At 41.8% G+C, this 12,873-nt stretch overlaps 1 protein-coding gene across 1 annotated transcript in view; it reads left to right on the top strand.

The window, feature by feature from the left end:
• The window catches only part of LOC134944878 (unconventional myosin-X-like), a 271,284-nt gene that overhangs the window by 151,372 nt on the left and 107,039 nt on the right, over window positions 1-12,873 (top strand). The window contains exons 12-15 of the mRNA XM_063933792.1: window positions 6,520-6,666; window positions 7,858-7,958; window positions 10,135-10,201; window positions 10,910-11,002. Coding sequence (XP_063789862.1) covers window positions 6,520-6,666; window positions 7,858-7,958; window positions 10,135-10,201; window positions 10,910-11,002 — 408 coding nt within the window. The remainder of the gene's footprint in view (window positions 1-6,519; window positions 6,667-7,857; window positions 7,959-10,134; window positions 10,202-10,909; window positions 11,003-12,873) is intronic.

The following is a 12,873-nucleotide window of genomic DNA, read 5'->3' as shown; positions in this document are numbered from 1 at the left end:
ATACATATATATATATATACACATATATGTATGTATATGTGTGTGTGTATATATATATATGTGTGTGTGTGTGTGTGTGTGTGTGTGTGTGTGTATATATATATATATATATATATATATATATATATACACACACACACACAAATATATTTAACAGCTGTTGCACTTGTTATACAGGAACATAGATAAAATATACATATTATGGGGTATATGCAATTAGCGGCGAATCGCGGCAATTTTTCGCCCGTTTTTTAATTCGACACAATTCGACCATCTAATTTCGGCAAGTGGGTGCCGAAATTGACCATATTCAGTAAAAAACGGATTCAACAGTCCCGCTGACGAAAAACGGCCGATTTGACGGATTTTGTTCCGATTTAAAAAAAAACGGGAAAAACCCCGAAACAAAATTGCGTGGGGTCCCCCCTCCAAAGCATAACCAGCCTCGGGCTCTTCGAGCCGGTCCTGGTTCTAAAAATCCGGGGAAAAAAATGTCATGGGATCCCCCGTATTTTTAAAACCAGCACCGGGCTCCACTAGCTGGACAGATAATGCCACAGCCGGGGGTCACTTTTATACAGCGCCCTGCGGCCGTGGCATTAAATATCCAACTAGTCACCCCTGGCCGGGGTACCCTGGGGGAGTGGGAACCCCTTCAATCAAGGGGTCCCCCCCAGCCACCCAAGGGCCAGGGGTGAAGCCCGAGGCTGTACCGCCCCCATCCAAGGGCTGCGGATGGGGGGCTGATAGCCTTTGGAAAAATGAAAGAATATTGTTTTTTCCAGTAGTACTACAAGTCCCAGCAAGCCTCCGCCGCAAGCTGGTACTTGGAGAACCACAAGTACCAGCATGCTGGAGAAAAACGGGCCTGCTGGTACCTGTAGTTCTACTGGAAAAAAAATACCCAAATAAAAACAGGAGACACACACCGTGAAAGTAAAACTTTATTTCATACATGCCGACACATACATACTTACCTATGTTGACCCGCCGACTGCCACGCCCCCCTCGTCACTGAAGAATCTGGGGTACCTGTTAAAAAAAATTATACTCACCTCAATCCAGTGTCCAGGTTATAATCCAACAACAACAAAACGGCAACCCGGACCAAACGGACTGAAAGGGGTCCCATGTTTACACATGGGACCCCTTTCCACGAATGCCGGGACCCCACGTGACTGCTGTCACAGAAGGTCCCTTCAGCCAATCAGGAAGCGCTACTTCGTGGCACTCACCTGATTGGCTGTATGCGCGTCTGCTGTCAGACAGCGCATCGCACAGCTCCCTCCATTAGTTTCAATGGTGGGAACTTTGCGGGTAGCGGTAAGGTTACCCGCGGTCAGCCGCTGACCGCGGGTGACCTCACCGCTGAAGCAAAGTTCCCACCATTGAATATAATGGAGAGGCTTTGCGATGCGCTGTCTGACAGCAGACGCGCATACAGCCAATCAGCAGAGTGCCAGGACGTTGCGCTCGCTGATTGGCTGAAGAGACCTTTCTGTGACAGCAGTCATGTGGGGTCCCGGCATTCGTGGAAAGGGGTCCCATGTGTAAACATGGGACCCCTTTCAGTCCGTTTGGTCCGGGTTGCCGTTTTGTTGTTTTGCCAAGTATGTGGATTATAACCTGGACACTGGATCAGGTGAGTATAATTTTATTCACAGGTACACGTGGATTCTACATGGACAAGTGGTCGGCGTGTGAACATAGGTAAGTATGTGTGTGTCGGCAGGTGTGAAATAAAGTTGTACTTTCAAGGTGTGCGTGTCCTGTTTTTATTTGGGTATTTTTTTCCCAGTAGAACTACAGGTACCAGCGGGCCCGTTTCCCCCCCGCATGCTGGTACTTGTGGTTCTCCAAGTACCAGCTTGCGGGGAGGCTTGCTGGGACTTGTAGTACTACTGGAAAAAATAATATTCTTTCATTTTTCCAAAGGCTATCAGCCCCCCATCCGCAGCCCTTGGATGGGGGGGACAGCCACGGGCTTCACCCCTGGCCCTTGGGTGGCTGGGGGGGGGGACCCCTTGATTGAAGGGGTCCCCACTCCCCCAGGGTACCCCGACCAGGGGTGACTAGTTGGATATTTAATGCCACGGCCGCAGGGCGCTGTATAAAAGTGACCCCCGGCTGTGGCATTATCTGTCCAGCTAGTGGAGCCCGATGCTGGTGTAAAAAATACGGGGGACACCTACTCCTTTTTGTCCCCCGTATTTTTTGCACCAGAACCAGGCGCAGAGCCCGGTGCTGGTTTTAAAAATACGGGGGATCCCCTGTCATTCCCCCCCCCCGGATTTTTAGAACCAGGACCGGCTCGAAGAGCCCGAGGCTGGTTATGCTTTGGAGGGGGGACCCCACGCCATTTTTTTCCGGGATTTTACCATTCCAGTTAAAAAAAATAAAAAAAATAATAATAATATTTTTAAAAATATATAAATAATACTTGTGCCTCCAAAATAGACAAACCAATTACCTAATCCCTTCTAAAATAAATAGATATGCTATTACCAATAAAAAAAACACCAAAAAAAAAATGTTTTAAATTTTTTTTATTAGATTCCCCCACCAATGTGTGGCGGATTGAAAATGACGAATTTACTGTCTAAAAGCACTGTTGTCGAATTTCCAAACTTCAATTGAATATACTTTTGGCGAATTGCCGCATTTGTACCATTGCAGAAATGTCGAATTTGACAAATGTCGAATTTCAAAAAGTCGAATTTTGAAAGTCCGTTTTTTTGACGGAAAGTACTGAATTGCATTGTCGATTTTTTTTTTTGGACGAAAAAGTCCAGTTTTTCGACAATTTCGGGAATTCGACCGCAATTGCATATACCCCTATGTATCTCAAAATGGAATAAAATAATACAATTAAATATAGTGTCTATATTCACTAGAACTCCCTTCATGTTGAGGCTGCTGCACTCCTCCTTTCAATCCGTGTTCCCATGGGTGCAAATCTGTCAAAGAATATAGAGGAAGGCAGCAGTAATAGTGTAATTTACTCCATAGTGTAATACGTATTTAATAAATTTCAAAAGATATTCATAAAAAGCTCAATCAATATCACTCGTACCAACAGGCAACCAGTGTGGTTTGGTTACCACATGATTCCATATGACAAAGCCTAGGCTGACACTGGAACACTGCATACGACTGGACCGACTCCACAACCCCTTTATGGTCCGCTAACAAGGAAGCAGTCCTGGTGGGATCACATAAGCTGCATGCTTGGGTAACAGCACTGCAGGGAATCACAGACGTCACCAGACTCCACCCTCATTTCATCATCGACTTCGTCAGAGGGCTGGAGTCTGTGATGTCAAGGGCTGTTTTTAAAGTCCCATATGACCAATAAAGGGCAGAGTCTGATGACTGTTACCCAAGCGTGTGGCGTGTGTGATCCCACTTGGGATGTCTTTTTTTTAAATTTCACTAAATATGTTTTACCCTATTAAGCGTTTCCTCTATATACTTTATTGAGAGATTTTATATATATATAAATAAATATATATATATATATATATATATATATATATATATGTGCGTCTGTATATGTGTATATATGTCTGTATGTATGTATATATATATATGAGAGAGAGATATAGATATATATATATATATAGATATATATACGCTGCTCAAAAAAATAAAGGGAACACTAAAATAACACATCCTAGATCTGAATGAATGAAATATTCTCATTAAATACTTTGTTCTTTACATAGTTGAATGTGCTGACAACAAAATCACACACAAATTATCAATGGAAAACAAATTTATTAACCCATGGAGGTCTGGATTTGGAGTCACACCCAAAATTAAAGTGGAAAAACACACCACAGGCTGATCCAACCTTGATGTAATGACCTTAAAACAAGTCAAAATGAGGCTCAGTAGTGTGTGTGGCCTCCACGTGCCTGTATGACCTCTCTACAACCCACACAAGTGGCTCAGGTAGTGCAGCTCATCCAGGATGGCACATCAATGCGAGCTGTGGCAAGAATGTTTGCTGTGTCTGTCAGCGTAGTGTCCAGAGCATGGATGCGCTACCAGGAGACAGGCCAGTACATCAGGAGACGTGGAGGAGGCCGTATGAGGGCATCAACCCAGCAGCAGGACCGCTACCTCCGTCTTTGTGCAAGGAGGAACAGGAGGAGCACTGCCCGAGCCCTGCAAAATGACCTCCAGCAAGCCACAAATGTGCATGTGTCTACTCAAACGATCAGAAACAGACTCCATGAGGGTGGTATGAGGGCCCGACGTCCACAGGTGGGGGTTGTGCTTACAGCCCAACACCATGCAGGACGTTTGGCATTTGCCAGAGAACACCAAGATTGGCAAATTCGCCACTGGCACCCTGTGCTCTTCACAGATGAAAGCAGGTTCTCACTGAGCACGGGACAGAGTCTGGAGACGCCAAGGAGAATGTTCTGCTGCCTGCAACATCCTCCAGCATGATTGGTTTGGCAGTGGGTCAGTAATGTTGTGGGGTGGCATTCCTTTGGGGGGCCGCACAGCCCTCCATGTGCTCGCCAGAGGTAGCCTGTCTGCCATTAGGTACCGAGATGAGATCCTCAGACCCCTTGTGAGACCATATGCTGGTGTGGTTGGCCCTGGGTTCCTCCTAATGCAAGACAATGCTAGACCTCATGTGGCTGGAGTGTGTCAGCAGTTCCTGCAAGACGAAGGCATTGATGCTATGGACTGGCCCGCCTGTTCCCCAGACCTGAATCCAATCGAGCACATCTGGGACATCATGTCTCGCTCCATCCACCAACACCACGCTGCACCACAGACTGTCCAGGAGTTGGCGGATGCTTTAGTCCAGGTCTGGGAGGAGATCCCTCAGGAGACCATCCGCCACCTTATCAGGAGCATGCCCAGGCGTTGTAGGGAGGTCATACAGACACGTGGAGGCCACACACACTACTGAGCCTCATTTTGACTTGTTTTAAGGACATTACATCAAAGTTGGATCAGCCTGTAGTGTGTTTTTACACTTTAATTTTGAGTGTGACTCCAAATCCAGACCTCCATGGGTTAATAAATTTGATTTCCATTGATAATTTTTGTGTGATTTTGTTGTCAGCACATTCAACTATATAAAGAACAAAGTATTTAATAAGAATATTTCATTCATTCAGATCTAGGATGTGTTATTTTAGTGTTCCCTTTATATTTTTGAGCTATGTATGTATGTGTATGTGTATGTGTGTGTGTGTATATATATATATATATATGTATATATATATATGTGTGTGTGTGTATGTATATATGTATGTGTATGTATATATGTATGTGTGTGTATATATATATATATATATATATATATATATATATATAATATAGTTATGCATAGCATTGCCTCATGTTTGCATTTACTTGTGTCTCTGTAACTCACCAGAACTAATTCTATGTAGATTACGGTAGCAACACTGCCACATTCAGGGAGGCCGATGACATCCAAACCAATATTATCAATGCTGTGGGCAAGCTGTTGTGCAGTTAGAGGAGGTGTCTGCTTCAAATGAATATGCTAGTAGACAGAAATTACAAATAATATAATTGACAATCCCGGTTATTTGCCATACTTATTAATCACAGGGGTAATGTAACAATCTTCAGTAAACTGTTAAGATCCGTATTACCACAGAGCTGTATTACAGCTGTGGGCTGGGGGGGTATGTAATAATTCCGGGGTAGTATGTAATAAAGGAACCACAAGCAATGTGTAGTAAGATGCCCGCATTTTGCCGTTGGCACAGTCCACCCTATGTGTCTATCCAAGTTCTTTAAATATTTTATCCTTGTTCATTGGGTTTTGCACACCTTGACTTTCCTTACAGGTTGTGGAATGAGAACAGGTAGTGGGAAGGACCTAATTGCTAGATAGACTGCATGCAACCTGTGCGCTGTATTTTGTCTATCTCTGACTTATCAGCTTCTCTTTCTCACTTAGGATCTTGTACTAACAAAAATCTTTGACTCATTAAAGTATAAACAGTTGTAGTGGCTGCTTGACAATCTCCGTTGTACTGAACGGAGAAAGTGTGGGGTGGGGAATGTGAAAGAGTAGACCTCCATATTTTATAATGAAATAGGTCCAACTGTAATTAGGTCACAAACTAATTTAATCTTTGAAAGTGAGTATAATATTCAACTGCTACAATTTGTAAATTGTTACAGTATTGTTACAGTATCTACCTATCGAACAATACTTATGAATAAAAGGATGTGCGGGAGAATACCAGTTTTAAGCAATTTTTTATCTGTTTGAGCATTAGAGGCACTTAAAAGGATTTTTTTTTAAATGTTTTATATTATTTCCTAGCTCTGTAGTGTATTTATATACTACAGAATATACAATTGCTTGGAGTGTGTGCAGTTATGTAATTTTAAGCATTTAGCAATGTGAAATGGTGCTGTGTTGTCTGTAGCAGATGCTCTAGTTACAATGACATCCATATAGAATAACACACTCTCATAAACACTTTTTCACACACGTACTTTGAATTCAAGGCTACTGATTCCCGCGACTCTCTGGCAATGGCCCTCTATGCGCAGTGTTTCTCCTGGCTTCTGGGAAAAATAAATGTTCGTATCCGAGGAAAGGAGAACTTCAAATCTATCGGAATTCTGGATATTTTTGGCTTCGAGAATTTTCAGGTATTTTAAAATGCACCAAAATAGTCTTAAGGGTATATTCAGTTAGGGTCGAAAACTGCCGTCTGTCAAAAAGACGGCAGTTTTCGACTTTTTAAGGTCGAATAGTGATTCGACCTATTCAGTCCCATCAGTTTTTATTCGACAAGTCGTGGAATTCGACTTGTCGAATAGTACGTGAATCGGCGGTATAGCTGCCGATTCACGTACTTTTGAGTGAAACGGGGCCAAATTCGACAGGATTTGGCCCCGTTTCTGACTATCTTAGTCCGACATAAAAAAATGTCTGACTGAGATGTGGGACCCAGAGGAGGAGAGGGGGGGAGACGGGGGACAGACGCAGGGCATACAGGGAAGAGAAGCGCTACAGCACAGCGCTGCAGCAGGATGTCTCACAGCCACGCCGCTCATGGCAGCGTCCACCCGGCTCCAGCAAGTGAGGTCACGCTTGCTGGAGCCGGGTGGACACTGCCGTGAGGTCGGGCGGCTGTGAGACAACGTCCTGCAGCGCTACTGTAACGCTGCTCTCCTCCGTCTGCCGGTGGGTGTCTCCGCTGGTCTCCCCGCGGCTCCCCCCTCTCCTCCTCTGGGTCCCTCATCAGGTCGAATTGAGATGAGATTGAATAAGGGTTGTCGGATCGATTCCGACAAATGCATGTCGGAATGGATCGGACCCTAATTGAATATACCCCTTATTCAATTCAATGTTTTTTACTATACTTTACATTCTTACTAATAAAAGGTGTATTGTATAAAATGCAGCCAATATTAACAAATAAATATAGTAAAGGAACCTATCAGAGCTGAGTTTTCATGTAAAGTTTCTGTTATTAATCCCACTGCATGAAGATTCCCTTCAGCTGGAAATTGCTGGTAACTGAGAGCAATAATTTCAACTGCAAGCAAATATAAATACACTATGAAATACCTCAAATTCTTTTAATGTATATGGGAACTTTTACATACTGTATGTGTCTGGGAGTGTGTTTGGTAGCACTTTCATCCCTGGCAATTTTGTAATTTAGGAAAATTGATCAAATGATTCACAATATAAGAGCCTACATTTTGCCCTTTATATTGTCAACACTTCTGTGTACTGCTGTCTCTTGCTTCCACTACTGCTGTTACAGTGTGTCATAGCTCAATAGCCTCATGTTAAGTTCCTCATCCTGTCCACCTTTTGTCTTTGTCCAGGTGAATCGTTTTGAGCAGTTTAACATTAATTACGCCAATGAGAAGCTCCAGGAATATTTCAACAAACACATATTCTCCTTGGAGCAGCTGGAATATAACAGGTAGGTGATAGGGCAGAGCATTGTGGGTCATTCTGCTCAAATCTGGTTAAGTCTCAAATGCTTTTTCCTTAGTTATGTTGAGATATTTGGATGTGGTGCGGTTCCAGCAAAAATCTTCAGTATGATAAACTGAAAGACAGTGGTTTTCCAATACTTCTGCTGCAAGGTAGTTGCTGTGCAATACCGTACAGCTAATATGCTAATGCTGCATTAAGCATGGTGAAAATACTATAGATACCCACTGACTGTTATCTGCTGGTGCGATACACTGCGGCACCATCAGATCACACTGCTTAACCATTGGTCATCTGAGTAACCTTCAGGTTACTTAGATTTCCGTCTCAGGCCCACTGCCAAGGTCAGTAAATCTGCCTCACCAGATGCAGACACTGACATCTGACCTGGTCGCCGCCCCCAAATGCTCTGTCTGTCAGTCAGGCTGGGGCTTAGGGGACACTGAGTGCAAGGATGCTGGACCCCTTTTGCACATGCACAGGACAGGTCCTGCATATGCGCAATGTCACCAGCATCGGACAAGTCTGAATTAGGCCCATTGGCAATAGGAAGTAAACACTCCCTTTGGCATTTTTCTTTTCTTAAATCACAGGATTAAAATAGATTTATCTGAAAATTCTTACCACTGATCAACACATACAATTGATTTAATGTTTTGTAATGTCCATTTGTTTTTTTAGTTTAAGCTTTAAGAATTTCAAAATAATTACACCTGTCTGAGAGCTTCATCATGAAAATCAAAGAATTTCTTTGAGCCAATACTAGAAAAGGTTATTGCATAGCACTAAACTATTTGAAAGCTGTTTTAATACTCCCCAAAGCACTGCTAAGTCCATGATCTAATTAATAATAATCTAGTCTATACTAGGATGCCTTCTAAACTTGAGCTGGAAGGGGGTTTGTTGTGAAGGCCCTTTATTAGGAAATAGTCTTCCATAAAGAGATGGGAGAATCCCTTTATGGAAAACATGAATGAATTCTTACCTAAAACTTTCCAAAAATGATATTGGAGACTTTTGTGAGGGGAAAATGATGAGGTCTGAGGTAACGATTGAATGTTTTGGCCACAAAGCTAGGTGCTATGCTTTGATGGGACCCATCAGCCCAAAAACATGATCACTAAGGTGTAGCATGGTGGTCAGAGCATATTGCTATGTGGATACTTTTATCTGCTTCAGTACATTGAAAAATAGAGGGCAAAATGGATGGACCAAGATATTTGCAAACCATGGAGAAAAACCTGCCACACTCTGCAGGAGACCTAAGATGTATGAGAGCGCTAATATTTTAATAAAATACTGATTTAAGACGTCCTTCCCTTTATTAGCCAAGTCAAAGCTTACACTTTATCTTTACACTCATTCTTTATGCCAGAGGTTCCAAAACTCGCTCCCCAGGGCTCCAAACAGTTCATGAATTCATGATCACCTGTAGATATTTAAAATGCGACAGTTGGCCATACACCAGTGCACCTGGACGACCTGGAAAATGTGGGCTTATTGGGGACCTGTTTAAAAACCAGTGCTATATGTTATTATTGGTCACCAGTTCTCCCCCTTCTGGAGACTCGGCATTATTGGAAGTAAGAATGGAAGAAAATTGTAGGGTCCAAGTCTACTAAGATTGTAGATCACAGGTGTAACTCCATTTAAAATAAATTAGATACAATATTAAAACAAGGTTAAAACTGATATAATTGGTTGTTTTTTTTTGTAATTAAGAAAAATACTTCAGAATTGTTTTGCATTTGACAAGTATTGTGTTAGCAAGTTAAATATTACCAAATTAATCTATTTTGAATCTATAATGAAAAACTTTAACATGAAAAACATGCCAAACTTATAGAATATTTTATACAGCGAAGAACAAATTAATATTGAATAAGTTGCGCTATGTTCCACAAATACATGGAAAAGTCATTCATTTATTGCAGTACTGTAAGTGCTTCCATCCGTGTTATAATCTGGCTGTTTGTGTATGTATGTGTGTGTGCATGTGTGTGTGTGTATATATATATATATATATATATATATATATATATATATATATATATATATATATATATATATATATATATATATATATATATATATATATATATATAATCTGACATTTGCATCTCAATATATGGATTCTTGTTGATGACTTATTCCTGCTTTAGGGAAGGGATACACTGGGAGGCCATTGACTGGATGGACAATGCGGAGTGTTTGGATCTGGTAGAAAAGGTGAGCTCTTTATGATGTCTGCTGTAGAAAGTCCAAACTGCTGGGTAGGAAGGAGCTAGTGTCTTATAGTTGAAATATTGTACATTATAGGAAGGAAGCCATTGAATCCTTCTGCTGTTATATGATTAAACATTGAAAAAGGATTCAGAAGTGCCTTATTAAATGCATAAAGTAGCTAAAAATTTAATCTAGTCAACTACTGTATCAGTTTGGGGAAGTCAATTGAATCTGTTGTACAGTATTCGTTCCAAACATATATTGATGGTAATTGGTCATGGGAAATAGTTGAGATTGTCTGGTCTTCAGTGTATTCCCTTGCTCATAGGGTTTTATTCTTGCCCTGTGTGATTTGCCTTTTTATTAGTTAATGTAATTGTGACTGCTGGGTTACATGCTTTGAAAGTGGCTGAGTTAAATACTGTATGATGACTTATCTGAACGCTGAAATCCAAATATCTATCTATCTATCTATCTATCTATCTATCTATCTATCTATCTATCTATCTATCTATCTATCTATCTATCTATCTATCTCTAACAGGGCTTGTTTTACAATTAGAATTTTTGTTTTGAAAGCATGAGACCATTTAAAAAACGGAAGCTTGTAAAGTCAGTATTAATCTGTACAGTACTTGCCCATGGAGTAGCTGTAATATTAGTAGATGGTTGTAACTATTTTGCTCTCTCATCATTGCATTTGGTGTATAGAAACTAGGATTATTGGCTCTGATCAATGAAGAGAGTCGTTTCCCCAAAGGTACCGACTTTACGCTACTTGAGAAACTCCATAACCAACATGCGGTAAGTTTTCTTTAAGCAGAATGAGCAATACTGTGACTAATAATAAACCACTGGATAATTGGTTTGTTTTCCATTGATTCATTTTCGTTATGGTTTTATGAGAGATGTTTACAAAGACAGGAAATGTTTATCTTTGGAATTTTTTTTTCAAAGCACATTAATTTTGTTTATAGCTGTTCTACTAAGTTGGTCCCTTCACATCTCTGCACCGATACATTTGTGGGCGAGTGATTGATTTTATTGGACAGGGATTCCTCGCTGTGGATAATTTGTGTTATTGTATTATGATAGAAGATAGTGGTTTGTTCAGGGAGCAGCAATTGTTGATGGAACATTTTGCAGTGTCCCTGTTGCTCAGGGGAGGAGGTTGGCGGGGTTCTTTTTGTATTTTCATAAATATTGTTAGAAAGAGAGGACAATAACCTGAAACATAATTGTACTACATTCTCCACACAATGTTACCATAAGCCACCATTGCCTATTGATAGACTGACAAAGATTGTGCTGGCAGGGAGTATGTGCCTTATGTATGTAGTAAACAAGTCCATTTCAATTCAGCCTTTACAAAGCCATAATGAATTCCTGACTCTCTTTAATCCTAATAGTTTTATTGAATTTTTTTTCTGTGTTAATTAATCTGAACATGGCAGGCATTTATGCAGGGACAAGTGTCTTCCTCTGGATTTTCCCTGGGGTACAGGAGTGGATCTTGCACATACTACATATAACAGTATAACATAGATAATAGGATTTTGGTTACCTACCGGTAAATTCTTTTCTCGTAGTCTGTAGAGGATGCTGGGGTCCACATTAGTACCATGGGGTATAGACTGATCTACCAGGAACCATTGGCACTTTAAGAGTTTGAGAGTGTGGGCTGGCTCCTCCCTCTATGCCCCTCCTACCAGACTCAGTCTAGAAACTGTGCCCGAGGAGACGGACATCTTCGAGAGAAGGATTTTACACAGATAGTGGTGAGATTCACACCAGCTCAAACATACAAGGCACATCAAGCTAACTAGCTTGAAACGCAGCAACCGCTGAAACATTACTTACCAAGTAACAATGCCGTACTCAACTAAAACGAAGTTGTACTGAACCAAATAACGTTAGCAGGAAAACCAAGCGCTGGGCAGGTGCCCAGCATCCTCTACGGACTACGAGAAAAGGATTTACCGGTAGGTAACCAAAATCCTATTTTCTCTTACGTCCTAGATGATGCTGGAGTCAACATTAGTACCATGGGGATGTACCAAAGGGAGAGCGTGGAGGCTCCTGCAGAACTGATTGACCAAACTTCAGGTCCTCAGCGGCCAAAGTATCAAACTTGTAGAACTTTGCAAACGTGTTCAACCCAGACCAAGTAGCCGCTCGGCAAAGCCGTAAAGCCGAGACACCCTGGGCAGCCGCCCAGGAAGAAGCTACCTTACGAGTAGAGTGGGCCTTAACAGACGTAAGACACGGCTATCCTGCCATAGAATACGCATGCTGGATAGTGAACCTGATCCAGCGAGAGATTATCTGCTTAGAAACAGGACACCCAATTTTCTTGGGATCATACAGGACAAACAGAGTCCGTTTTTCTGTGACGAGCAGTCCTGTTCACATAGTTTTCAGAGCACTTACAACATCCAAGGACTTTGATGAAATTGAGGAGTCAGTAGCAACTGGCACCACAATAGGTTGGTTGATATGAAATGCCGACAAAACCTTCGGAAGAAACTGCTGACGTGTCCGAAGCTCAGCCCTATCTTCATGGAAGATCAAGTATGGGCTTCTACAGGACAAAGCCCCCAACTCCGACACACGTCTAGCAGAAGCTAAGACCAACAAAGTGACAGCCTTCCACGTGAGAAACTTGACCTCAACCT

This window comes from Pseudophryne corroboree, chromosome 7 (genome assembly GCF_028390025.1).
Source record: "Pseudophryne corroboree isolate aPseCor3 chromosome 7, aPseCor3.hap2, whole genome shotgun sequence".
NCBI lineage: Eukaryota > Metazoa > Chordata > Amphibia > Anura > Myobatrachidae > Pseudophryne > Pseudophryne corroboree.
This window is presented reverse-complemented; position numbering and strand designations above follow the sequence as displayed.